Consider the following 26352-nt stretch of genomic DNA (forward strand, 5'->3'; position numbering starts at 1 on the left):
TTTTTAAACCTGCATGCCCAGTTTATGAAGCTTTTATCTTGTGTTCACTTTACAAGCTTGTTTCCTAAATAAATAATTTTTTTTTTTCTTTTAAATGACTATGGAACTTTTCCTAAATTAAGAATATCATAGAATCACAGACCATTGAGACTGGAAAGGGCCTCTGGAGCTCACCTAATCCAAGCTTCAAAGCTGAACCGAGACCAGGTTGCTAAGGGCTTTGTGCAGTTGAGTCTTGAAAATGTGCAAAATTCCCCAGTGTCTGCAGCAACCTCTTCCAGTACATATTTGTCCCTGTAGTGTTTGCTACCCACTTCATTTCTAATCTGAGCTTCCTGTAGCCAGTTTGTGCCAATGGTTTCTCACTCATCTTTGGTTTCCCTCACTAAAGATCCTGGCTCCCTCTTCTCCATAGCCTCTTAGGTACAGGAAGGCCACTGCTAGGTCCCGCTTAGCCAGCTCTGCAGCAGGTTAAACAGGCCCTGTTCCTCTATTTCTCCATGCACATCACACACTCCAGTCCCTTGAGACACTGGCGTCCTTCCCTGGACTTGCTCCCATTCATGAACATCTTACTTGTTTTGTGGGGGAAGAACTTAATGCAATATTGTTGCTGTCTAAACTACTGCTAAAAATAATAATATTAAGAAATCATTTACCTAGGTAGATAACTGGAACAAAGAGGCCATTTTAAGACTTGTGTTTAACAATTTATGACTGTAGAGAATTCTAGCTTCATGATATAATTTTTGTTAAACTGCATTATTTATTTTATACTCCGTACATAAGATCTAATCCTTAGCAGAAGAATTACTACATTTTGGACCTCTTGGTATTTTTCTGTTTTGAAAAAAACGAAGTTATAAACTTTTTCAAGTATCTTTAGAGAATAAGTAATTTTAATAGCAATCTTAAAATATTTTCAATTCCATATAGTACGGATGTAGAACAGGATGTCTGTATAGCTGTACAGATACAATAGATACTTAAAGTATCTTCACTGAAGTTAAATTTTATTTTGGAAGTCAGTGGTACAGCTGAATGTGGTAGGGGAAATGTTTTACTTTTTAAAAAATCTTTCTTGTCAATTTCCCTTAGCTTAGATCTCTGTCCTTGTCATAAAACGCTGGTGCTTTTGCCTGGAAAGTTTGACCATGGCAGTTGAAGAATATAGGCATCTCTATTCTGGATACACGGCAGTCTAGGCACCAGATGGCAAAATTGTGGGGGCTGGCTTTAATGCAGTGAGCTTAGTCTCGAGAAGAAATTAGACACTGCAGCTTTGTTATTGTTCTTTCTGTGAAATGGCAATGGAAAGGTGGATTTTTGTGAAGATCCCTTACATTTTTGAGAGTGTTTTTTAACTGATTACTTCCTTGTGACTGTTCTTGCTTTTCAGCCACACCCAGTGAATAGGAGATGGTCGTTTGCATTTCTCATGCAGTAGCTTATTTAAGAATATCCCCATGTGAACTCCCATATTATGTGCTGGTACAGCTTAAGACCTTGCTGTCTCCAGGTGCCTTCAGGCACCTCCTGCTAGGTGTTGGATGAAGATCACGGTTGAGAATTATGGCAGCTGAGGAGCCAGGATGGGTTTACTTCTGACAACTCAGCCATGTGAGCAGTGACTGTTGACAAAGTGACACAGAGGAAACCTCTCATCTGTCAGCAAATGCCAGGCTTTCTTTGGAGACACCCACAGAGAGAAGGCAGTAAGCAAAATGATGGTCCTATCCAAAAAGTCTGCAGAAGGAAGTTGCAGTGTGAGAGTATATGTTGGATTACTTGTACTGTCCTAAATAACTAGGTGCCTAACATGTCTTGAAACATGTGGCCTTTTCTCTAGACTGATTTTCCTCCAGAGTGATGTGGCCTTCTCCTTCATGATTTGGAGATGGAACAGAGGAGGTAGTAGTGTCTGCACAGTGACTGTATAAGATGGGGCATTTGCTGCTTCTTGTGGGTTTGCACCAGTTGACTTCCTAAGAGTGTATTTTTCTTGACTTAAGTTATTAAAAATATTTCCATTCATCAAGATAACCCTTTCTGTCTTCTGCTATGATAATATGCAAGCACCTCTTGCACTGCAGGTTTGGGTGGACTTGCTTTCAAGGTGACAGGACCTCAGTTGTGTCCCTGCCAAGCCCTTGCTGTGTGGACACTGGAAATTCGCTTCAGAGATTTTTGAGTTACAGCTGGTCATTTTATATAATAGTTGTATTCATTTAATCAATTGTGCAAGGTTTAATTAATTTTTATATAGAAATTAATTTTCCTTTATTGAAAGATGGAACAACACTTGAGATGTAGTTGTTAGCTGAGAAATTCATAGTGCAGCCTTCTTACTTCCTTATGCAAAATTTCATTGCTGTCTCAGGTTATCTAGAATTTAAAATTCTTCTGAAAATACTTTTATGGAAGCTGTTGAAATATTATGTCATCTGTTTTGTGTGCCTTAACATGATGTTCTGTTGTCTTCCATTCATATTTCTTTTTTCCCTTTAACTTTTTCTTAGCTTACCTTTGAACATTTAAAACAAAGGATCACTTTAGGAAGTTGTTATTTCTGGTAAAATCTGTGTGTTTACAAAGGCAGAGAGCTCCCAAGGAGTAAGGCTAATAGTTTACACAAACAAAAGTACTGTTTTTTTCCTTTTTTCTTGCCCTATTCTTTCTTCCCCCCTGTCCCCATCCTCTTCCCTGCCCTCAATAGAGGGGATGTTCAGAGCTTAGCTGAGCGGGTTTTTTACTTGTGTAATTGGGAATAGCTGTCTTTACTGAAATTCTACTAAATGCTATTAGGCATTTTTAAATATTGTTGTATTTTATTGTCATGATAAGTTTATACATCCTTAAAAATGGTGTCTGGTAAAGCCTTCTTCAAAGAATATTTTCACTGCTTGACACTGCTATCAGGGAGAAAGTATATTAAAGCGTCTGGTTAACGAGCATAGGAAAATTATTAATATCAAATTGAGGACTAAGAGGTTCCATTGAAGCTTTAAAGAAAGAAGGGGAGAGTTTTTCTTGGACAGAATGAGAGAGAATGATGTAAATTTAGAGTCAAAAGCAGGTGGTGTTCTCAGCTGAAATGAAAGTAAAGTACCTAAACTCATAACTGTTTGCATGATTGCTACATTTGATGAGTTCTGAGAATAGTCTTGTAGAGTTTTGAAAATCACTGAGAAACCTTTTCAGCAACGTGTTCTTCTTACATAGTAGCATCCTCTGATAAGGTGCACAAAGGAGCTTTGCTTGATCTCAGATTCTGGAAAAATTCCCTCTTAACAGTGCATTCATCTATTAAGAGTAAACAAGAAATGAAAGGTGCGTTCCTAATGGTTTTCTTTTGGCTGATCTTTTACCCAGGGGTACAGCTCCTGCTCTTGCCAGCAGGAACGAAGTTGCCCAACAGGTGTACAATTACAGAATGTTTTAACATGAGAAAGTGGATAAAAATTAGGAAGGAACTGTTTTTAAATTCTTGGCATGGAAGCTGCTTGGGTGCAAGAAGAGTACAAGTCCTTTCATGTCTGTTAACATTTCTCCAGCTTTATAGCACAGTCGTGTTCCAAATCAAAACCCTTGAGTCTAATATTGGGAGCACGGTGCCCAGGAGTTCTCAGACACAGCTGATGGATTAGCCTGGGTGTGAAGGAAAAGTCTTGTGGAAATTAAAAACATTCAAATCCGTAACTGAAACTATAGGGATAAATAAGGTTTTTGAGAAAATGGAAAGACAGAGGAGCCTGACAAGAGGACAGAACACTGGAAATTGCTGATATAAAGCTAAATGGGCTAATGACTAATTGTTGGTGAAAGCAAAAGAGAAGGGAAATAGCTGGAGCACATCTTGTGCTCCAACCAGCTTGATGTCTTGGCTCCATTGCTAGTTAGGTTAAAAATCCCATTAACTTAATTAAAGACAGCATTCTACCTTAGGATTAGAAGGAAAAAAAGAACATCACCCGTGGACAATTAAATAAATAAAGTTGTCATTCATTGCATGGCATTTAGATCTATCTCACTTCTTTAAATGTTGATCAGTTTGATCAAAGGCTTAATCAGAAATTATTTAGACAATTATTTCCTGATTCAAAAGTATTCTCTAGTGATAGGAAACTATTATACTGAATCGTTAGAACATGCTTAACTGCATTGTGCTAATTATGCAATGATAAATTATTCTACCTTTCTTCATTAACAGCATTTTAGCAGTAGATAATAGTATTGTTTGTTCTTCCTAGGCAGTTGAAGAGTAATAATGTTCTTTAGGCAATTATTTTTAGCAAACTTGGTCTTTTGAAGTGGCCAGTTTGTATTTGATCTTTAAATCCATTTTGTGAACTTGTTCAGCTATACTAATTTTAAGTAATTATATTAATTGAGAAGTTGGCATTGTATGGTTCTATGGTGACTTGATTCTTTTTTTCATCTGACTGCATAGCACGACAGAAGTATGTAGTTAACAATTATACTGTGAACAGGAAACCAAGAGCTGGAACTCGGGGTTCTCAGTGTGCAGCAAACTCGTATGACTTCAGATGGGATATTTCTGCTTTCAGTGTTTAACTGTAGAATAAGATTGTTTCTGTAGAATAAGGATAATATAGATTTAGCTCTCATGACTGTCCTAAAGCCTAATAAATATTTGTAAATAGCTTTGAGTTGGGAGTGGAAATATGTTATCCCTGGTTAAAACGTCATTTTTTAAACTGTAGACAGTGTTTGAAATGGGGGGATGTTAATGTCTCATTCAGAAAAGAAGAACAAACACTCTTCAAGAGGAAGAACTTGAAAACTTCACACAGCTGAGCAACTCCAGGATATAAAAATATTTTTATTCTATCACTTTCTTTACATCTCCTTCAAACTCTTTCTACTGTTTTATTTCTGTATATCTGGGAAGAAAAGTAGATGTAATTTCAGCCTCACTTGTATAACTAGAAGTGTTCTGCTTACTACTAATTTAGGTGAGTTTATAAGCTGTTCTCTGAAAAATGAATTAAATTTTTTGCTATTTGTAATGCCTGTACTTTTTTCATTGCTTGTGTTATATGCTTTTACAAAATATGGCCATCTTTCTGAGTCGGTGTGATGCAATCAGCTTATAGTGGCTGGGAGTCATGATAGTTGCCATACTCTATGGATGATCAGCCTCTGAAATATGTGGGATGCAAGTAATATTTTAGGGAGTTTAAAATAACTTTTCAAGAAAATTCATGTACATAAACTGTGTGGACTTACTAAGGCACTAAATGAGCTTTGTGTGATAGAGGCTTCAAGGCCACTATTTTTCTTCCTGCTCTGGAACATATTGCATGTATTTGTTGAGCTTATTTCTCGTGTTGTTCTTAGAGGGGGAAGAGCACACAGTTCATAGCAGATTAAATGAAAATGAAGAATCTGTTGGTTCATATCTGTCACACTGCCTCAGACCTTGAACACGGGCAAATGCTTAATAATATTGAGGAATTTGTATCCAAGTTTGTCTAGCTGCTTTTTAAACTGACATGAAGTTGTTTTAATAAAGGAACTCCCCAATTATCCTCAGTGCCAGCTGGTCAGCTGCAATTCTGAATCTTCTCGGTGCAGAGAAGAGAATGTGCTCACATATGTCAACCCTCACTGCCCAACACATAGGGGAAATAAGGGGTTAATCCTTAGCAGTCAGGGAATGATGTGAGACTAAGACTGTTAGAAAGCTGTCTCTAGATCCTGGGCTTTTCATCAGTTCTTGATGGCATGTTATTTTCTTAATGGGATGTTATTTTCATAATGGATTTAAACAGTTCTGGGATTTCTAAGAAATTCCTGGAGAACAGAAATCTCAGAAGATAGTCTGGAAATAAAAATATGTCTTTTTAAGTACATAAAAATACATACATAAATATTTGGCATGGTGTTTGATTTTGTTCTTGTGTTTACAATTTTGACTGGCCTTAGTCTGAAAATACTTCCTATAGCTTTTATTTACTAAAAGGTTTTCTCTGCACTAAAGCACAACACAGAATGCCTATAAACACTGTTCTCTATTACTTAAACTTGAATCATTCATCAAGACTGTTCTGAAATTTCACGTGTCATACTAAATACATCTAATTTTTGGCACAATACCTAGAGTAGCTACACAAAAAGGGAAATTCAGTATTTGGATTTAAAAAAAAAATGAAAAATCAGAAAAAGGACTTATCAGTGGAAAATGAGGTTACATTATTACACCAGACTGTCCAAATATATTTTGTTTTTTGGCCCAAATCAAAACCAACATATTTGTCATCAACTTTAGTTCATGTAACAAAGTGTACATACTATACTTGTATTTAATTTTTTTAAATGCATTTTATTTATTGCCTTTTTTAAAAGGCAGAGGTGATCTAGAAGATGTACTTTTCCACTAATATTAAATCAGCAAAACCCCTTTTATTTATTCCTTTAAAATTTATACTGTGCCAAAGCTAAATTATTGAATTTTTTCATTTCAAAAATAGTCTTTGCATAAAATAATGAACAGCATTTGAATCTCTAAATCACAAGCTTATTTCCAATTGTTGATGATGAAAAGAAGTACAGGCTTTTAAGAGACCTGGTTTTTAATGAACAGATTGGTACATGGTGTACTACTTTAAAAAAAAAAAAAAAAAAAAAAAAAAAAAAAAAAAAAAAAAGACTTTCTAATATTGCATGTACTATTGTAATGTTTTGATCTGGTTGTGCTAGGTTATTTAGGGGCACAAAGTAAATGTGAAGTGCTTTGTTTTCTCTTGAACTTGCAAGTGATTACTGCATTCTGTCTATTGTGAGTGGCAGTTCTAATGGCCATGTACGCTGCAATAGTATAAGGGATCATTAGAAAATGCAAAAAACAAGCACATAACTTAGGTAAGATCAGCGTACGAATCAGCTTCAGATTTAAAGAGAGTTTTAGCGTAGGCTTCACTAAGCCATTAAAATTCACTTTGAGTCCTCCCTCCATGCCTCCTATTGATTTGACTTTGCTAACACAAAAAGAAGTGGTCAATTTTTTAAAAAAACCCTAAACAAAAAACTGCTTTTTCACTTCTCAGCTCCTCAGCTTTTTCTTTTTTTTTTTTCTCTGCTCTCTTCAGGACATACATTGCTTTAATGTCTTTGGGCTACCCCACAGTTAGCACTTATGCTCTTGCTGCCACTGCGGTGGTCACATCCAGGTAAACAGTTGCTGCACACGAACACAAGAAATCTTATATTGGGTGTTATAAGCCCAGAGTTTATTAGATACGTGTAACTTGCAGCACATGCAATATATATCTGTATGTCAGCAGCAAATTCAGCATGTCCCATGCATTGCTTTAGATTTACTATCCATCTAGATCAACTGAGACTATACGCCCTTGAAACTTGACCAACCCTTTGCAAGCCATAAATACCTTATTCAGAAAGTTAGATGGGGGTCCTGCTAGTGCTTCATAGATAATTAAAATAATGATAGATGAGAAAAACAGTTGAAGTCAGTTGTCAGTGGTTGTACTACTCTGTAATATAAGTGGGTCAATATGAGCAGTCTTATTGAAATCCTTTGAAACAAACTAAATTATTAAATCAGTTACTATTTAGGTCACTTACTCAAAATAAACCATTCATAGAGAGCCCTTGAGACAGGCCAATCAAAGATTATCAGGAATTTCAAACTCAAATTGAATCTCACCATTATTCTCGCTTAACCAAAGCTATCACATTTTACCTTTCCAGGAATCCGTTACATAAAGATATGACTAACAGGGAAGGTGTTTAGCATTGAACTGAAACAGTATTTTGTCTACTTAAGATAAGTGTGAGAAAAATGTGAAACAGGTTTTCTAGGAGTGTGTTACAACTTCATTTCATCGTATATTAAGCCATGTATGATGATACTGCTGTCTGAATTTTAAGAGTAGTTTGTTGAGGATGCTGTGGAACTGCTTTTGCCTCACCACTTTGTTCATAGAAATCCCCACAGCGGAGATGAAGATGAGAGAAAAAGAGTCTGTGAAAATATTTTGTTGCATTTAGGTAGATGTATTTAGCCTCAGATGCTTGGGATTTGTCCTCAAGTAATAAAAAAAAAATCAGAAAAAAAATAGAAATAGTGTAATAAATAGAAACATGTAATTGGATAAAAGCCTCCATAAAAATGTTTTTTAAATTATCTGTAATATTTTAAGCATCTCTTAAAATTTAGTAATGTTCAAGAAAATTTTAATAGTATTATAAAGATGAAGTTATTCACCAAATTATTATGACAGCTGACTCTTGTAACAAGATATTCTTTAAAAAAGGTCAAAATAAATCTGTTGGGACATATTTATTATATTTCTACATTTATTTTCTTGTGTTAACCTCTTGGACTTGTCATGGTAACAGCAGTGCAGGTGTTGCACCTTGCAATTCTGCACGTGAGGGTGACTGAGGAATATTTCTTGGCATTATCAACAGTAGAGCATGGTCTTAGCATTTTGTTTTAATTTTGTATTGGTAGAATAATCACACAAAACTGCGGAAGGATATTTATTGAGGGAGCAATTTCAAAAAATCTTGTTTGCCTGAGATTTTAATAAGCTAATATCATGGAAATACTCAGAAGTTTTATCTCAGTGATAGTAAATCCTTCCTTTAACTATAGTAACAAAGAATTAAATGTTCTTTCAGAAACAATACAAATCAGGCCAGACAGCTTAAAGTTTAGCAATCACAAAAATAAAAAGCTGTTTGTTTTTCTGAACTGATAGACAGTACCTTCATATGGAATAATAGGCTTTTGTATTGAACAGTAGTGTGAAGACACTGAAGAGTAATTGGCAGTTTTTGCTCGATACTGTATTGTATTCATCTGTTTCCATGTTTTCTAATTGTGATATATTGGTACCCGAATTTGATGAGATAATATTGAACTGGGATCAAAGAGCCAGGCATTGTTAATCTAAATGATCATATATCTCCTCAAACTTTAAGCGTTTGTGCCATCAGTGTTAACATGCTTTACAGTTAACATGCTTTAGAGTTTAATAAATATTACAGGACCAAATAATTGAACTGAATAATTCAGATATAGAGAAGTCAGCTTAGCCACCAGACACTGAGAGGTGAGAAACGGGAGTGTGTATTGCCTTTCTTTCTCGTCTAAAATTCTAAAACTAATCCTCCCAATTTTAAGTGCTGAATGTCTTCTGATTTTATTTTGACTTTTGTGTGTGTGTTGTTCTGTAGGGTTTTTTTCCCGTCTGAAATGTACCATCATAGTTAAAAATAAGAGAAAAAGGAGAAAAAAGTACGAATGTTTACACTTTTTATCGCTCACAGATTGCAGAGTACCTGTGGGTGGCTTAAAGCAGCTGTTTCTCCTGGTTACCTAATATTCTTCTTTAAAATATAGAAAGAAAAATAAAAAACACAACAAGTCCTAGTGTCAGAGTCTAAATGAAGCTAAGAAACAGTTTCTAAAGTTCAGTAGCACCTCTGGCCAGTTCTCTCCTAGGGACATAATCTAGTAATCCAAAAAAGCAATGATTTAGCCAATATTCATGCCAATGTTATGACCTCCTCTCCTACAGATGCAAACAACTTCAACAATGAAAGACAGGAATGCCTTCTGGGTTTTTTATCATCTTTCCTGGAGTTTTTTACCTTGGTGGCAGCAGGAATCATTCCGCTGAAGGGCTTTGATAGTTTATGTACAGACTCAGGCCTGGGACTGGGTGTAGCTGGCGTGCAGGACCTGCTCCCCTTCTGCTGGGTGGGTTTCGAGTAGGCACCTGAACTGAGAAGGGACAATGGGAAAGAAAGTGTCACGAACTGTCCCAGCTAAATTTGCCAAAACCATAGAAAGGCAGAGGTTTTGTTCCAATTTTTGCTTGCTAGCAAATCTGGATATTTTCTGTATGGGAAGATTTCATTTCCAGCAAAAAGTTTTGTCGTGAGGATTTCTCAGGACTGGTACAGACCTGGGCATGTGATGCTGTGAAAGACATACATACAAATACCAAATCAAAACAATTATTACCTCAGTGGTTAGGTAGTTGTTTTCTACGGTATCTTTTATTTTGTGGTTTATGCATGCAAACCGTGCATATATTGAAGTATATGTGCCACATTAAGAGTGTCCTGATTAAGTAGATTGTAAGAATCTGTCTCTTTCTGGTCCAGTGAGCAAGAAAATATTTTGAAGAGCTCCAACTGCTGAGAGGGATAAAATGGTCATCTTGAAGGATTGTGCAGAAGAACATCTTGCCACGTTCTGTGGTGCACAAGAGCAGCCAATTCCCAAAGTGTGTTCAGAGAATCATAAAAATGCAGAAATGTCAAGGCTGGAAAGGACCTCTGGAAATACGTGGTCTGGCCTTTTGTTGAGAATAGGGCCCTGGATTATTTTATCCAGGGACAATAAAATCAGTTGCTGCTGCTTGTGAACACATTGTTAAAGGATAATGTACAACTTTGTAATGCATTAGTGCTGAATAGGAATAATCTCCTCTATGCAACTCTCCCGCATGCTTCATTCTTAATTGCAAGCCCTCCTGCAGGAAGAACGGAAATAATTAAAGCTGGTTTGAGTCTGCTTTTCTTTGTACTGCATAACAGGAACAAATACTGTTCTGACAGTTTTGTGTTGTTATCGGTGCTCATTCAAAAATCAACAGATAGCAGTAATTTTATCATTATTTTTTAAACTCTTCAATAAGATGATAATTTAGATAGAATGCAATTCTCTTACAGCATTTGATTTTTTTCTCCCCACCCATTCAGGTCAATTATTTCATTTTCTAAGGATGCATCATGTGGGTCTTCTCTTTTTTCTCCATCTGTGCTGTCTTGTTCTTCAAGGATAAGTCAGGGAAAGTAGAATAAAACAAAATGTAGTAGCAACATTGCTCACTCTTTCGTTATCCTTTCCTGGTTTTAGGTGACAGTGACTGACCCCAAATATAAGAGTGGGTTTTCTGAAAACGTCCTACCTGATTCACAATAATGGATATAAAAGATAGAAGGCACCGTTCCCTGACGCGGGGCCGGTGTGGGAAGGAGTGTCGCTATACAAGTTCTTCGCTGGACAGTGAAGACTGCAGAGTACCAACTCAGAAGTCTTACAGCTCAAGTGAGACACTGAAGGCGTATGATCATGACACTAGGATGCACTATGGAAACCGAGTTTCTGACCTGGTTCACAGGGAGTCGGATGAGTTTCCAAGACAAGGTATGTTTAAAGTCAGAGCTGGTTTCTTTCACAGTAATCCTCCGTGGACAATCTCTGTTGCTTGTTATACTATATCGGTGTTACAAGGAATTTAATAGGAGAATGGATGCCGTTTTACCATTATTTCAACTGTTTGGAGTTAAATTAGGAAGTTTTTTCTCAGATTTCTGATACTGTTGGAATTGTACATGTGACAGTCCAGGATCCACTGTTCAAAATATCTGATAAACACAAATGATAGTGATCCTTAACCAGATGTTGTATTTGTCATGGATCTCAGGCTTGGCTGACATGATAACTTTGTATTCCTTTTCCTAGGTTCATTTTGGAAGTAATAATAGCATTTTCACCTAAACTTGTCTGTCTTTAACAGAACACCTGGACTGAAAAGATAACTAAAACACTGTTATGGTAAAACCCCATATGGCCAATGTATATTCATTATTAATCTGATTCCTCAGAATTCCTTTTCTGTTCTTAACTGCTGTGTAATTGAAATGTGGGAATGGGAATGCCGTTTCCTCTGACGTCATTTTGTCACTGCTACCCTTACTGCTTACCCTTCAACTCATAAAAACTGGAAGGAGGAAACCCATCTAATACTTCTATAATTGACTGTAATACGTTATCACAGCATTGAGATCCTAGAACTAATATAAAATAACCTGCCTGTGTGAACTTGTAAGCAAGGTGAAGTAATCTTTTATAACATGTTCCTCATCTTAAATATCCGTTATATCCAATGAACTAATGAATTAACAATCTAAATATTTTCAGTTGAAAAAACTGTGGTTGTGCCTTTGCACTGTACACAACAGAGTTTTACTCTCATTCAGGTATTTACTTGTCTCAATAAATCATAAGTCTGTGTGTTGAAACCATTACTGAATATTGCTTCATAGGAACAGCGTTTAATCACCTGGCTAACTTGACCAAATAGCCTGATTAAATTGTCACTCTGTCAACAATTAGATAAGTTTTTTAAAATTAATTACTTGGTTTAGTTTCAGTTGAAGAATCAGATATGGTTTATGTCAAGCAAGATATTAGCAGTTTTGAGGCATAGGTCTATAGCCCTCTGTGCTAAATTATCTAGTAGATCTTCAATTGCTGAAATGCTACTATTTTATATCTGTCCTTAACGGCATATGATAGTTCTCTACTACACATTTCTAATATTGGGACTCAGGAAATTCTAAGTTAACACACTCCTCTGTGGAGATCATTCAATGAAAGGTCGTTTTTTTTATACTTGCTATCATGTCATGCAACTTGTTTAAAGCATTCTGCTAGCAGTCGGTGTCTTCACCTTTAAATCAAAATATCTATTAATTAGCATCACTAATTAAACTCTTGTCTAATCCCGTGTTTCTCTCACATTTGTGTACAGACATTTGGAAGTGTTTGCATTGTGCTTGGTCTATCAAACATGCATTTCTGTTTTCTGAGGTAATCTCTGTTCTTGTAGGGTCTTTCTTTGCTTATAGGTATTTACCTAGAGATAATGCATCAAACTACAGTGAGATCATAAGGGCTAGTGGAGCCATTTTCACTGTGGTTTGTTCAGCCTTTGTGTACAGGAGTCATCTAAATATTACTTTTCCCTATCTGAATGATTGATGCTTCAGCTCAAGTGCCTCATTTTAGTTTCCAGGTCATTATTCGGCATTTCATGAGGGTGTTCTTTTTCTCTTGATTACTGATTTGACAACTGTTCATCCTCCTCCTGCTCTTAATGTGTTCTTATCTGCCCTCTTTATGAAGGGGAGTGCAAATTGTTGGTAACTGAATTGAAACACTCAGATTTATTTATTTTTTTATTATTTTTCCCCCTGCTAGTCTGTGTTGTTATGTCTAGATGAATAAAGTTTATTTTAGAGAGCCAAAGTAAGTTTTTTGTTAAAGAGTATAAGTAGTAACTCCTTATTTTCCTTCTTTTGTTAAGTTCAGAAAGCAAAATGGTGATTCCTCATATTTGAAAGCTTGGTCTCTTTCTGATTGTACAGTTCCTCTACTGATAGGAAATTTGAGATAATGTGGCAAGTAGATCTAGATTAAGACTTGGTACATGTTCTCACTTTCTACATTAATATCATATGCATAAAAATGTGGTTTATATAGTAGGAAATACTGTTCATTATATCTTATGCATGCTGTTTCCAGCTGCAGACTTCTAGGAATTTATACATGTAAATTTATTCTAAATCTGAGTGGGTGTTTTGATGGGATTAAATTCTGTAGGAAATAAACATGCTTAAAATAAATAGTCTTTAGAGAATTTTTTATTCTTCTATTATAAAAAATCTTGACATATTTTTTAAGCAATTGTAGATATTTTCCTCAGTATTTTGTCTCTTCTGTTAGTAAAGCTATATGCATTTGGCTTATTGAAAAGTATCTGGTTTAACCATGGCACTGGAACTGCCCAAAGCAGTTGTCTTCAGATGCCGCCTGATCACATGTTGCTCAGTTTTGAAAATCTGTTAAGCGTAAGACCAAGTTGCACTACTTCCATTTTTGTTTATGATGGTTCAGCAGTGAAACCTAATAAGAAAAACTATATTCAGAGCTCAGAAGCCTGAAACAGATCTTCCTGGTTTACTTTAGTATTTTATTGTCCTTCTGTTCTGACTTGTTTGCCTTATTCTTCATGAAAAAGCGGATCTCTCTAAGCTAGTGTGAATAAAGCATTTGATAGGAAAATTGAATGCTGGTGGAAGTTTAGCTCTGAGAATAAATACAACTTAAAAGCAGTGTCATGTTTTGAAATAAAATTTTTGTGCTAATCATTGACAAATGTACCTACCAAAGAGAGTTTACTTGTCATAGATGCTAGTTTCTGGTGCAGTATTTGGAAGTTTTGGTATAAAGGCATGAAGGATGACATGACTGTATATTCTGCTTTTCCCAAGATGTTTTCCTGTAATTTTTCAAAGTAATTTTTAAAGTAATTCTAATTTTTCTAAGTAAATTTGCAAACCTGTTTATCTGTAATCGTTCAAAACAATAAAATTCCCCTTTTAAAGACTATCTTTAACATATCAGTATTAATATTTGTAGAAAGTAATTCAGAAGAGGTTTAGTATTTTTGTGTCAAACTTATTTTCCAATCATCTTCAAAGTAAGTGTTAAGATTCTTGACTGAAATGGAAGGTCCAATGCATGTTTGAGCTATTAATTTGGCTTAGATTTTCCCTAATACAGATAGAAATGTATTTGTAATTCAGTACCTGCACTTGATATTCATTAGTCAATTGATCTGAAGTATTAATACAGTCATACAGTGGATCTGAGAGAGCATTCAAACCTTACAAGATTTATTTAAAGTTGAGGAGTCTTTTCTGAATCCTGTATTTTGAGATGAATAGAAACTTTCATACTTCCTGCTAGGATATGTCAAAAGCTTGACAATAGTTCTGACACCTCTGAATATTTGGAATATTTTACAGTCTTCTGGTAATATGTGAATATCTCTATATGCCATGTATTTTCCACCAAAGAGAACCAATTATCAAACTTTAACCTTTTTTTTTTTTTCCTAAAAAAAAAGAAAATACCTTCTTTCTGGCTTCATCTGCTGACACAACATGGTGAAGATAGATGTCCTTTAAAGCAAAAAATGGGAATTCTGTAAAACCTTTCTTTCAAGAGCTTGCTTTGAAAGGCAGCTTTTCTTCAAGTATACTTTGTAATCAAATTGTGCTTAAAAGAACACTCTACTGAGTTAAGAGTTTTAAATTGGGTTTCAAAGAGGTAATTGCACACCTTACTGTTCCTGAGTTCCTCACTTGGCATTCATAGATCATGGATTTTGTGTTTCTGCCTGAACCAAATTCTAGGCTTCAGCTGATGCAAAATTTATTAGCCAATAGTTACACTGAATTGACTGCTTTCTCATTCTTAGGTTAGATCTAGTTTAGCAATAAATCTCTGCTGTGAAATGTTAGAACAAGAAGAGTATATGATTGAAGTTATTAAAAATAAGTCTAAAATCACCATCATATTAAACTGGACCCAACAGTGTTCTGAAACCACAGTTGAATTGCTTTGTATATGTACAAAGCACCTCTTTTGTATGGTGAGATAATTTCAATAAGGAACAACAGCCAATACCTTTTTGTATGTCAGTTCAAGTTCCATTTTGTATTCTTTTATACTTACAAATGTGTGCTTTTTGTATCGTGTGCAACACCATGGGTATGTTAATGGGAGTTAGAGAAAAGTAGTGACAATGATTATAATAAATCCCTTATAATGTCCCTTAGGACTGTCCAGTATTTTTCATAACATCGAATAGAAAATTTGGTTATTGCAGTAGAATTCTCAGAGAGGGGCACTTGGGAAGTGTAATGCACCCAATTTTCTTTCACATGAAGTTATTTTACTATGCCATACTCATCTCTTGGGTATTTCATACTGCATGTTTTCTTCATATGCATTGAATAGTTTTCTGGAAGAAGAAAGAAAAATATCAATTAAAAATAAAAAAAGAAAAACCCACAACCCCAAAGTGACCCAAACCAGTCTGATGAATCTACTTTTTTTTTTTTTTTTTTTTACAGCCTACACTAGGGCAGCTCTGATTGCTGAGAAAAACTAATGTTGTTTTATCTTCTTGTTCTTTTTCACATCATAAATCTGTCACCAAATAATTTACTGGGATGCATTCAAAGAACCACACTGCAGTAAGAACATTTCATGAGAGTGATTAAGCTTGTTCAGATTTCAAGTTATTGTGGTCAGGTATTCTGTATTCAGCAACAACTGATGTGCTGCTATATAGAGGGGATAGTTGCCGTTACAGGTTCTCAGGCTTAGCTAGACTTTGCTCACTGCTTATATTCCCAGTAACACCAAGATGAGATTTTGGTCGTACACGAGACATACTCAACAATTAGGCTCAAATTAGTGTATCCCTTCCAAATCCAATTGAGTTTTGCTAATTTTAGTTTTAATATTTCTTTTAGAACCTGTGACCTTTTGAAAATTAAATGTTAGTTATACAAATTTGTACTAAAGACATTAAAGAAAACTTTTTCTTATATTCTGGTTAGAGTAGGACCACATTCTTAGTTTGCCTTTGTCATGTTATGTTTTTAGTGCCATTCTGCAATATCTTGCTTCTCTGTATATCCATGCATTTATGTAATCAAACAAAATCCGAGGTAGATGCAGGTGGCAGAAGCTTAAGGAGGAATCCCTTAACATGGAATCAGATGTAGGGTAGCTCATGTGGGAATAAAGGCCTCAAGGCAAATTTCCTGTTATAACGGGTACACACATGTAACTTGCATTGCTGTTGAATCAAGGTTTACTTTGGTTTTAATGGTTACCTAAGAGATACGCGATCTCAGCGTAAAATATTTATAAAGGTGAGACAACTGCATTCAATTTCTCTTCTCTAGAAAGCACAGCATTAGTGAGAAATAAAAATTTATATTTTAATATGTATACCTTATTTAATAAAGCAAATACGTTGAAAAAAACCTCCCTCCCCTAACTTCTCCCTCCCCAAATCATAAAAGACTATATGGTTCTTATTAAGTGATTTAAAAACATGAAAGCACCTTTCATCTGTGCTTTCATCTGTGCTGATATCATTAATAATGGAGCTATGTAGGATCATTACTAGACTAGCAAATAAATAAAAGCACACACCTTTATAGCATCCTTCCCCAAATATGCTTTTAGGAAAGGAAAATGTAAGTCTAATCCAAAATCCAACATGCCTCCTCTCCTTTATACTCTAGTATCAGTCAAGTGGCCTTTTGAGCTGTAATATTAATATCTGCTGATAAATAGGAGTGAAACTAAAACTCTGTGTATATTAAATCTGAGTCACAACAACATAAAATCAGAAGGAAATCTCTTTAGAAGTGGCTTTTCAGGGAACCATCATGAAATAGACTCTCAGTCTTTGGGGTACTTCCAAGTATGTATGTATAAATTGTTTTCTCTTTTGTGGGTTGGTGTTTGGTTTTGTTTCCTTTTGAGCAGCAAGCTCCCTGATTTGTAAATGGTAGTTTAAATCAGTTGAACTGATAATCTCTTACTTCCCTTTTACTCCCCTTCCATCCACCTTTCTTGCTGTTTCACCGTTTTACATCTTCATACATTGTGAGTTAATTTTCTGGGTGTGGTTGATTGCTCAGAACTGCTGGAACTGATCTATTGAGAAGTCTGGCTGTCTAATATGGACTTGTTGGATGAAGGTGTAACTCTTGCTCTCTTACCTATCTGACTAGTTGAGCCAGCTTCTCAGTCAGCATCTTAGCCACTGGGAGTCCTCTTCTGAGAGAGCAGATACTGGATGACAGGAGAGGTATGCCAGCCCAGCAATTCAGGGGTGACCGTTGTAGCATGTTGAAGTATTTAAAATGTCATTGCTATGGAAAGAATGTAATCAACTAGCAAGCTAAATACACGATGCAATCAATTAAAGTATTACTGGGAGTATTATTCTAGATGAACATAATGAAGTTGGAGTTGAATAAAATACTGTCTTCTGAAACTTTCTATAGGGAAGCTATGATGCTGACAGAAGACTCCAGTATTAATTAATATGACTAGTGCTGAAAAACATAGTACGGTCCTAATATTAATATGTATTTGTAGAATAAACAACAAACAGCTAGGCATAATATGTGAATCCTGTGTACACACATAGTTTCCCTCAGGGAATATTTTTTTTTATTCTTGTCAGTTTCTCTCTAGTGATCATTATTAAGAATCAGCATTTGTTTACAGTTTAAATTTTAGAATCAGAATGCAGGGTTTTCCAGTGCAAATATATAGGTATGTATACACTTATGCTCATTATTTTTTAAACAGTTATTTAGCTTTCAAAAGTAGCTTCTGTGGTTTTTACTGCTGCTGTACTGGATTCCTCATCAATTGATGATTAAGTTAAACTAGGTTCTATTTTTTTAACCATTTACAAAGTTACATGAACATTATTGTTGTGGTTTGAACCCAGCTGGCAGCCAAACCTCACACAGCCACTCACTCACCCTCTCACCATCGAGGGGATAGGGGAAAGAATTGCAGTGGTAAAGGGAGACTCATAGGTTGAGATAAAAACAGTTTAATAATTGTAATAAAATAAAAAAATAACAATAATAGAAAGTACAAACAGGTAATGCACAATGCAGTTGCTCACCATCTGCCGACTGACACCCAGCCTGCTCCTGGCTAACAATCCTGAAATCCCAAGACCCTGCAATCACAATCCTGGAGGCAAGAGAGATCCCCCTCCTTCCCAGCCGACCCTCCTCCATATACTGAGCATGACGTTCCATGACAGGGAATATTCCATTGGCTAATTTGGGTCCGGTGCTTCAGCTGTGCCCCCTCCCAGCTTCCTGTGCACCTGCACACGGGCAGGACAGGGGCAGTTGGAGAGTCCTCGATCTCTTAGCAGCAACTGAAAACATCAGTGTATTATCTGCATTCTTCTCATACCAACTCCCATACTGAATTGAAAACAGCACTATTCTGGCTACTCAGAAGAATAATTAACTCTATCCCAGCCAAAACCAAGACAATTATGTAAAGTAGATATAAAAGCATGTAGACATTATCAACTCAGGTAGTTAGCACACACTGTGAATAAAAGAAATTTTTAAAAATACTTAGGTCTACTCTAGAATAGGCTTAGTCACCATTTTTATGCAAATACCTTTTCAAAGGCACTTCAGAATTAATAGGAATTATACTTCCTATACTTTATAGTTACAAAGTTGTATCAAGCAAAAAGATCTTGTGCTTCAAAATACAGGAGTAGTGTTTGCTCCCCTTACAATGCTAAGGGCCTAGCTGAATGTTGAAGAAAACCTATTCTTTGTATACTTTTTTTATTCCTCATCCCTTTACTTGGCTATGTAATAGAAGCCTAAGACTTTGGGTATTGAAAATAATAATTTTTGATCCTATAAATCCTTCTCCATTTTCTCAAACACACACGTGCAAACACTCTTCTAAGAAGTCTGTAATATTTGGTATGTCCATGTGGATGCTCTTTCTCATATTAAAATCCATTGTAAAGGGGAATAAAGTACTCCAAGGAGATAAAATAATATTTTTCTTTTTAAAATAAGATACTCTAAATAAAAATACTTATTTCTTGATTAATCCTACTAAGAAAAATGTCTAACTTCTGCAAATTCTGCAAATAATCCACCTTCTCTGGGTTCTTGTCTTCCAAAGGATCTACAGTTTAACATAGATATTTTTTAGGGTGTATTTTCCAGAAAGAAGAGTTTGGAAGGGAGGCTGATTACTTCTGAGTGTTCTCAAACTGATGAGAAGAAGAGACTCGGATGCTTTTCTAATACACCTATTACCATGAATATCTCAGATTTAAAAGGCTTTTACACTTGATCTGGGTTTGAATGGGCATCTTTGTCCCTGCAACCTAGGCATGTGCCAGAAAATTAGTCTTTAGAAATCATGTAGTCCAGAATGTACATTAGTAAATATTGTTTTGTATCTGCTGTGAACTCAGGAACCCCTCTAAAGCTTGCTTTCTGGTAAAGAGAAATTAGACCATTTGCGTTTCCTCCTCCTTTCTCATAATACAGGAAATATTTTTGATTGTGCATTGTTAAACTCTCTGATACTAGATGTTTTTAAAGGTGCTCATCTTTATGAAAATAAGGTAAGGATTAGACATTTGTATATTTTTGGAGTGTGTGAAGATGGTCTAAGCACCAGAGTGTATGGACTGCTCCAATGCACAAGTCAGTTTTCAGCTCAGATGCATTGGGAAGAGGTTTTAGGTGTTTATTGTGCTTACTCTGTAATTTTCTTTTACACCTTATTTTTTTCCCCTTGTTCTTTTGAAATATCTTACTATTGTTGGGGACTAAATTCTAGACTCAGTGAACAACTGGTTGGTCGGTGATGATTATTATGTTTGTATTTGTTATCTTGTCCCTGTTTGTTCTTCTAATACCTCAAATGGATTATGTGATTTTTAGAAGCTTTTCAAATACTGTAACTGGACCCAAGTACACATAGTTTGCTTAGTAAGAAAAACATAAGAAAACTTTTGAACAAACAAAAACACCACCCAAACCTCATTTTCTTCCTTAGAGAACAGTGGATGCTTTGGAGTTGAGTCAAAGTGCTGATGACAAATTCACTTAAAGCCTATAAATGGGTAGCAAAATTAGTAGAAAAGAACTAAAACAAGTATAATTGGGTAAGCAGGGCCCCGCATTTTCTATTTGTTCTTTTTGGTTTATATTATTTGTCTCAGGATTCAGAGTTTAAGGTCAGAAGGCCTACCAGTTATCTTGTTTGACCTGCTATGCAGTTGCTCATTAACTTTCATCAGATTGTTTCTACATTGATCCCAGTAATCTGTCCTTGAATGAAGCACATTCTGGAGTCTTGAAAACATCAATAGACAGAAAATCCATCATTTCCACTGGCAGGCAGTATTTGTGGGAAGTCACCCTCCATGTTAAAAGCAGATGCCAGCTTCTCTTTGGATTTTGGAAACTGGCTTCATTTGCTAGCCAGTAGGTCTGGTGATGCCCTTTTCTGTTTTATTGGAACAGCCATAATACTCAGGGATTTTTCTTTACAGATTCAATTAGATCCTGCAGTTAAGCCAGTCATCTTTTCTACGAGCTCTATCTATCTAGGTAGAGCTCTTCAGGCATCTGCCTGTATAGTATCATCTTCTGTCACAAATGCAGAGTAGTTGCTCATTTCTAAACCCTTTCCCAACTTTTAGTTTTTCCCTAAAGGAAGCAAAATGTACCATAGCAATGCCGTATATGTCTCAGTGACATGGATAAAGATAGCCCTTTCATACTACTTTCATGTTTGTTAAACTCAAACTTCAAATTAGCTTTTTCTGGTAGCAGTCAGTTCCTGTTGAGATGCTGGTCCTTCAGGGTTCCTAAATTTTTTCAGTCTAGATAGCTGACTAGACAAAATAGCATGCAGATATTTTTATATATTGCTATTTTTTTATATGAGTGCTTAGCTGGAAGTGTCTTACAGTGAATGCAAAAGTACATGTCTGTGAATGTAGACCATATTGGAAACAGAGATTTACTGTCCCAAAGTGTAATGCTTACTCAGCCATCTGATGAGATTTGAGCACTAAACAGTTTGAGAGGGATGCATAAAGCTGTTTTATTACAAGATGCTGTTATGAATTGTAGCAGCTTTCCTTATGGTATATTGCTGTTGCCAAACAAGTTGCATGAATGTAAGCAGTTTTATTTGTAATTACTTGCTTACATTTCCTTAGAATATTTGGGTTATAGCTGTTTGTGATTCCTACTTCTGTGCTGGTGGCAATCCCTACATCCTGTTTAATTCAGAATGAAAAGATATCTTTTAAAACTGTTTGGAGAAGAGCCCCTCTGTGGAATGCTGTTTCTTATACATGATATAGATGGGGCTCAGATGTTTGTGTGTGTGATATAACCTCGTTAAAATGGATATAGAAAACTTATACAGGAAAACGCAAAAAACCTAGTTCTCTGTTTCTTCTTAATGCAGTGAAAAGTAAAGTAAGAGGTTTCATTTTAGTTGATTCTGAGCAGGTGCAAAAAATGGAGAGAGGAATTATACGCCTAAAAAAATGTTATAGAAAACACAGTAGTTAAGAACTAGGCTCTTTTCTAAACTTTGGTCAAAAACTGGATGTAACAAACTGAATTTGGCACTTGAAAATGTTCTTGACATAACACTATAAGCAGTGTCTATTTTCTTGCTTATGATTCTGTTCTCTGAGCTCTGGGTAACTACCATCATGTTCAGTGATGCTAGTTAGCTCTGTTTTCCTTACAACAATCCAGTGTTTTCACGATCATTACTTTCACAAAGTAAGATATTTACTTGAAGTAGATTACAAGAGAAGAACGGTTTGTTCATCAGTACTGAAACATCTCTTCAGTACAGTTTGTCCAGTGTAATTTTGAAAGTCAACCCTTGGTCTTCTGTTGGTTACCATGTAAGATGTTTCTTCAGCTTAATAAAAGCTTTTTTGGAAGATCTTAGCAATATCCATCCTGTTCTATTTCTTGTACTGCTCCCTTTATCCCAGTTATCAGCCCAGGTATGCCTTGCCACTCATGGTATTGTAAATATCTTCTAGCTGCATGTCTATCACTTCTTTCCTTATCAGCTCATTTATTATGCAGTCTTAAGTTCTGTATCTTGGTAGTTGCTGTCACTGTGTTTCTTCTGTTAGCATAGCTTTCCAATGGATTCATATGTGACCTAAACTTCATGGAAAGTTTCACGTTTGTTGGGATTACACAAAGACCTAGACCTGAGGTTTTTTGGTTCGGCAGCTCTTGTAGAATGTAAAGAAATGGCTAGTGTTCAGAAAATTTAAACAAATAGCCAACATCAGTAGTATTTTTTCCAATATTCCATGTGAAAAAGGTAGAACAGCATTGGGTCAGGTTTTGCCTAGAAATTAGCAAGTTGTGTGCTGACTGCTGGCTAAAAACAAGTTTAAATTTTGATTATATGAAATGTTCTCAGTTGAAGGATGACTCAGTTTCGTACAACTTTGTTTTCTCAAATACATTAATCAATCCAGTTTGTATTGAAGTAAAAATTATCAGTATTTTAGGTTTTGCTACTTAAGCCAGAGGCAATGTCAAGTCTGATAATTTAAAAGAAAAAAAAAAAAAAAAAAAAAACAAATGGCCCATTCTGTAGTAACTCGTCTAGCAGAGTATTCTAGCTTTTTTTAATTACTTCCAGTAGAATATTGTGTTTTAAAGATGGCACTTTAAGGTGACATATTAAATATTATAATATTAATATTTCAAATTGTGAAGTTACAGGATCAAAAACCCCATAAGTAATATTCTGTTCAATTTCATAGTGATATCCTGTTGTCTCCTGGAGTTTTTCTGTCCCTAAGACAGGCATTTGAACAGTACTGAAGCAAATGGTGCTTAATCTCTGTGAGAATAATTTTCATACCTTCAATGAAAATTAATCACAATATGATAAAAATTTACTACACAAAAACTGATAATCTGGACATCTTGCTTAAGTAATCTTAACAGAGTTGGAGAGGTGGGGAGGGTACTATTAGTCAGACAGTTTCTTGTTTTGGAGGTTTGGGTTTTAGTTTCTAATGAGTCTGCTAAATTTGATGCAGTTGTATTTTGGCACTAATTTTAAAATCATGACAGCGAACAAAATTTTGTGTGTGGATAGACAACTAAGTGTATGTGCTTCTATTACTTTTTTTTCTAAACTCTTGCAAACACAAAAATAAAACTTGTAAAGACCAGTATCTGCTTCAAGCAGTGAATTTATAAAGTAGATTGTTAATAATATGGGGAAAGATATATCACAGCTGTAATGCTGTGTCTTCCAAAGTTAATGAACAGTTAAAATTTTCATAATGAAAAATTAAAATAAGGTGAAGTGGTTTATAAGACATCCTACGGATCTAGCAGTAGTCTTATTAGAAGAAAGAACATGAAATTTCAGTGACTTGAAAATACATATTGTCTAGTATTAATAGAGGAGTAAAATCCTGTACTTGTATTTAGGATTGTTTGAATGTGGACGATTCAACCAGAACACAGCACAGAAAAATGAAATGTTATTTGCTCTCTGAAATCATTGTGTACACAACAGATTGTGGTTTTAGATACCTTCAGTACTTCAGTTATGTGATTCCCTCTTGTTGACTCAGTGCAACAATCTCTCATCTGTGTTTGTCCAATTCTTTACCATTTCTTAAGTAAAATGAACCTTTGTGCTTATTTTTAGTATTAACAAATTGTAATGAAGCTTTTGTTACTGTGCATTGGCTATTCTGGGGTAATTGCAACAAAGCAACGCAGATGAGGTTCTGGCTTAATATATTAAGGTCTTTCCGAAAAAGCCCAGTGCCCACAACTGTTTTCCTTTGAGAAACAGTCTTGCACAGGTAAGGCTTAGCTTGATTTTTAAACTGAAACTTAAAGAAATCATCTAACTTCCATCATGACATTCAGCTTCAAAGCAGAGGAAGCTGCCATGACACGGTTTCTGTGTTGCCTGGGGTGTGGGTGCAGGGCTGGGATGTGCACTGCATGGTCAGAAGCTGTGAACTGCCTTCTCTTCCCACAGGTGTTTGCCCAGGTGGGAGGCTGGGGTGTCTCCATTACGTGTAGCAAAGCTTTGAGAGGTTGATGGCACAGAAACTGAAATGAGTACTATAGTACTGCACTTCCCCGAACTTGTTTTTTTTGTGTAATCCAGAATGACTGTAATCAAGAGTATATTTGGAACAAGCAAGCTTTGTGGTGATCAAATATGTCAGCTTTGCTTTTTATGGTTATACGTTGCCTTTGTAACTCTTATAAGCTGTTACTGCATGACAGACTCCTCCATTGTAAATTCAGTCTCCTAAATTCATCTTCTTCCTTCATTTTTTTGACAGCATAACAATGTTATACCTTGATCCAAGTATATCTGTCCCACACAGGGGGTCTTCTATGTGGTTGGGGTTTTTTTGTGGACATCACGCTAGGCAGAACAGTCCTTGTTAATAAAATTCCTCTGAAGTATTGTTTGAGTGAATTTTCTGTTGATCTGTGTGTTTCCTCATTATTTCTACAGTTTGTAAAAACATCATGGGATAGGATTTATTAATTTTTTCGCCAGTACCTCTTTTACTGCTGAGAGTCTTAGTTTAAGATCTCAGTTTAAGAAAATATATGCCAAAGAAAAGTTCAGAAGTGTAGCAGCCTATCCTCTTGCCATATAGATGTGATACTTAAAAAGCAGAAACTCTGGCATTCCAAAACATGATGATTATCTGTAGAACAAGATAGGGTATCTGTGCATAAGAACAATTTAGAATAAATAGAATGACTTGGCAGATTAAAGAAACCCAAAATTAAGAGGGGATTTTCACAGTTGTAATATTGTGTTGTAAAATATACAAATATTGTTTAATAGTACTGATTCAGTTATGGAATCAAAAGTATCAATTTGCTCAGCTGTAGAGTAGCAGATTGGGAGAACAGTAATTTACTTCACATTCAAATTTGTTTTCCTGAAAATTATGATTTTCCTAACATATAGTTGTTTTGAATGCTATTCTAAGAATATTTTAATTACCCCAGCATCACTATTTTTGTATCCTCATTGTTTAAGCCATAGTTGTAGAGGGTGAAGTTGATACTCTTTTCGTAGTATTATAGAATGGTTGGGTTGGAAGGCATGGGCAGGGACACCTCCCACCAGCCCAGGTTGCTCACAGCCCCGTCCAACCTGGCCTTGAACCCTGCCAGGGAGGGGGCAGCCACAGCTTCTCTGGGAAACCTGTGCCAGGGCCTCACCACCCTCACAGGGAAGAATTTCTTCCTTCCTATCTAATGTAAATCTGCCCTCTTTCAGTTTAAAACTGTTGCCTCTCGTCCTGTCCGTACAATCCCTGATCAAGAGTCCCTCCCATCTTTCCTGTAGCCCCTTTCAGCCCTGGGATGCCGCTCTAAGTTCTCCCCTGAGCCTTCTCTTCTCCAGCTGAACCCCCCAACTCTCTCAGCCTGTCCTCACAGGGGGGTGCTCCAGCCCCTGAGCATCCTCATGGCCTCCTCTGGCCCCACTCGAGCAGGTCCGTGTGCTTCTGCTGTTGGTGCCCCAGAGCTGGACACAGCCCTGCAGGGGGGTCTCATGAGAGCGGAGCAGAGGGGGAGAATCCCCTCCCTCACCCTGCTGCCCACACTGCTCTGGGTGCAGCCCAGCACACGTTTGGCTTTCTGGGCTGTGAGCGCACATTGCTGGCTCACAGTCAGTTTTGCATCCACTAATACCCCCAAGTCCTTCTCCTTGGGGCTGCTCTCAATCCACTCCTTGCCCAGCCTGGATTTGTGCTTGGGATTGCCCAGACCCATGTGCAGGACCTTGCACTTGGCCTTGTTGAACTTCATGAGGTTCACATGGTCCCACCTCTCCAGCTTGTCCAGGTCCCTCTGGGTGGCACAGCCCTTCCCTCCAGTGTGTCAACCACACCACACAGCTCAGTGTCATCAGTGAAATTGCTGAGGGTGCCTTGATCCTACTGTCCATGTGTTTTGCCAGTTATCAGGCCTAGCATAAAGGACACAGCCAGCATAAAGATGAACCAATAACCAAATTGTATTTGATATAAA

General features: G+C 36.3%; 1 protein-coding gene across 10 annotated transcripts in view; it reads left to right on the forward strand.

The window, feature by feature from the left end:
- The window catches only part of TENM2 (teneurin transmembrane protein 2), a 727803-nt gene that overhangs the window by 185518 nt on the left and 515933 nt on the right, over positions 1-26352 (forward strand). For all 10 annotated transcript variants that reach the window (XM_026858437.1, XM_026858438.1, XM_026858439.1 and 7 more), the window contains exon 3: positions 10922-11212. In XM_026858437.1, coding sequence (XP_026714238.1) covers positions 10987-11212 — 226 coding nt within the window. In that variant the 5' untranslated portion in view covers positions 10922-10986. The remainder of the gene's footprint in view (positions 1-10921; positions 11213-26352) is intronic.

Source organism: Athene cunicularia (genome assembly GCF_003259725.1).
Source record: "Athene cunicularia isolate RWA chromosome 13 unlocalized genomic scaffold, athCun1 chr13_part1, whole genome shotgun sequence".
NCBI lineage: Eukaryota > Metazoa > Chordata > Aves > Strigiformes > Strigidae > Athene > Athene cunicularia.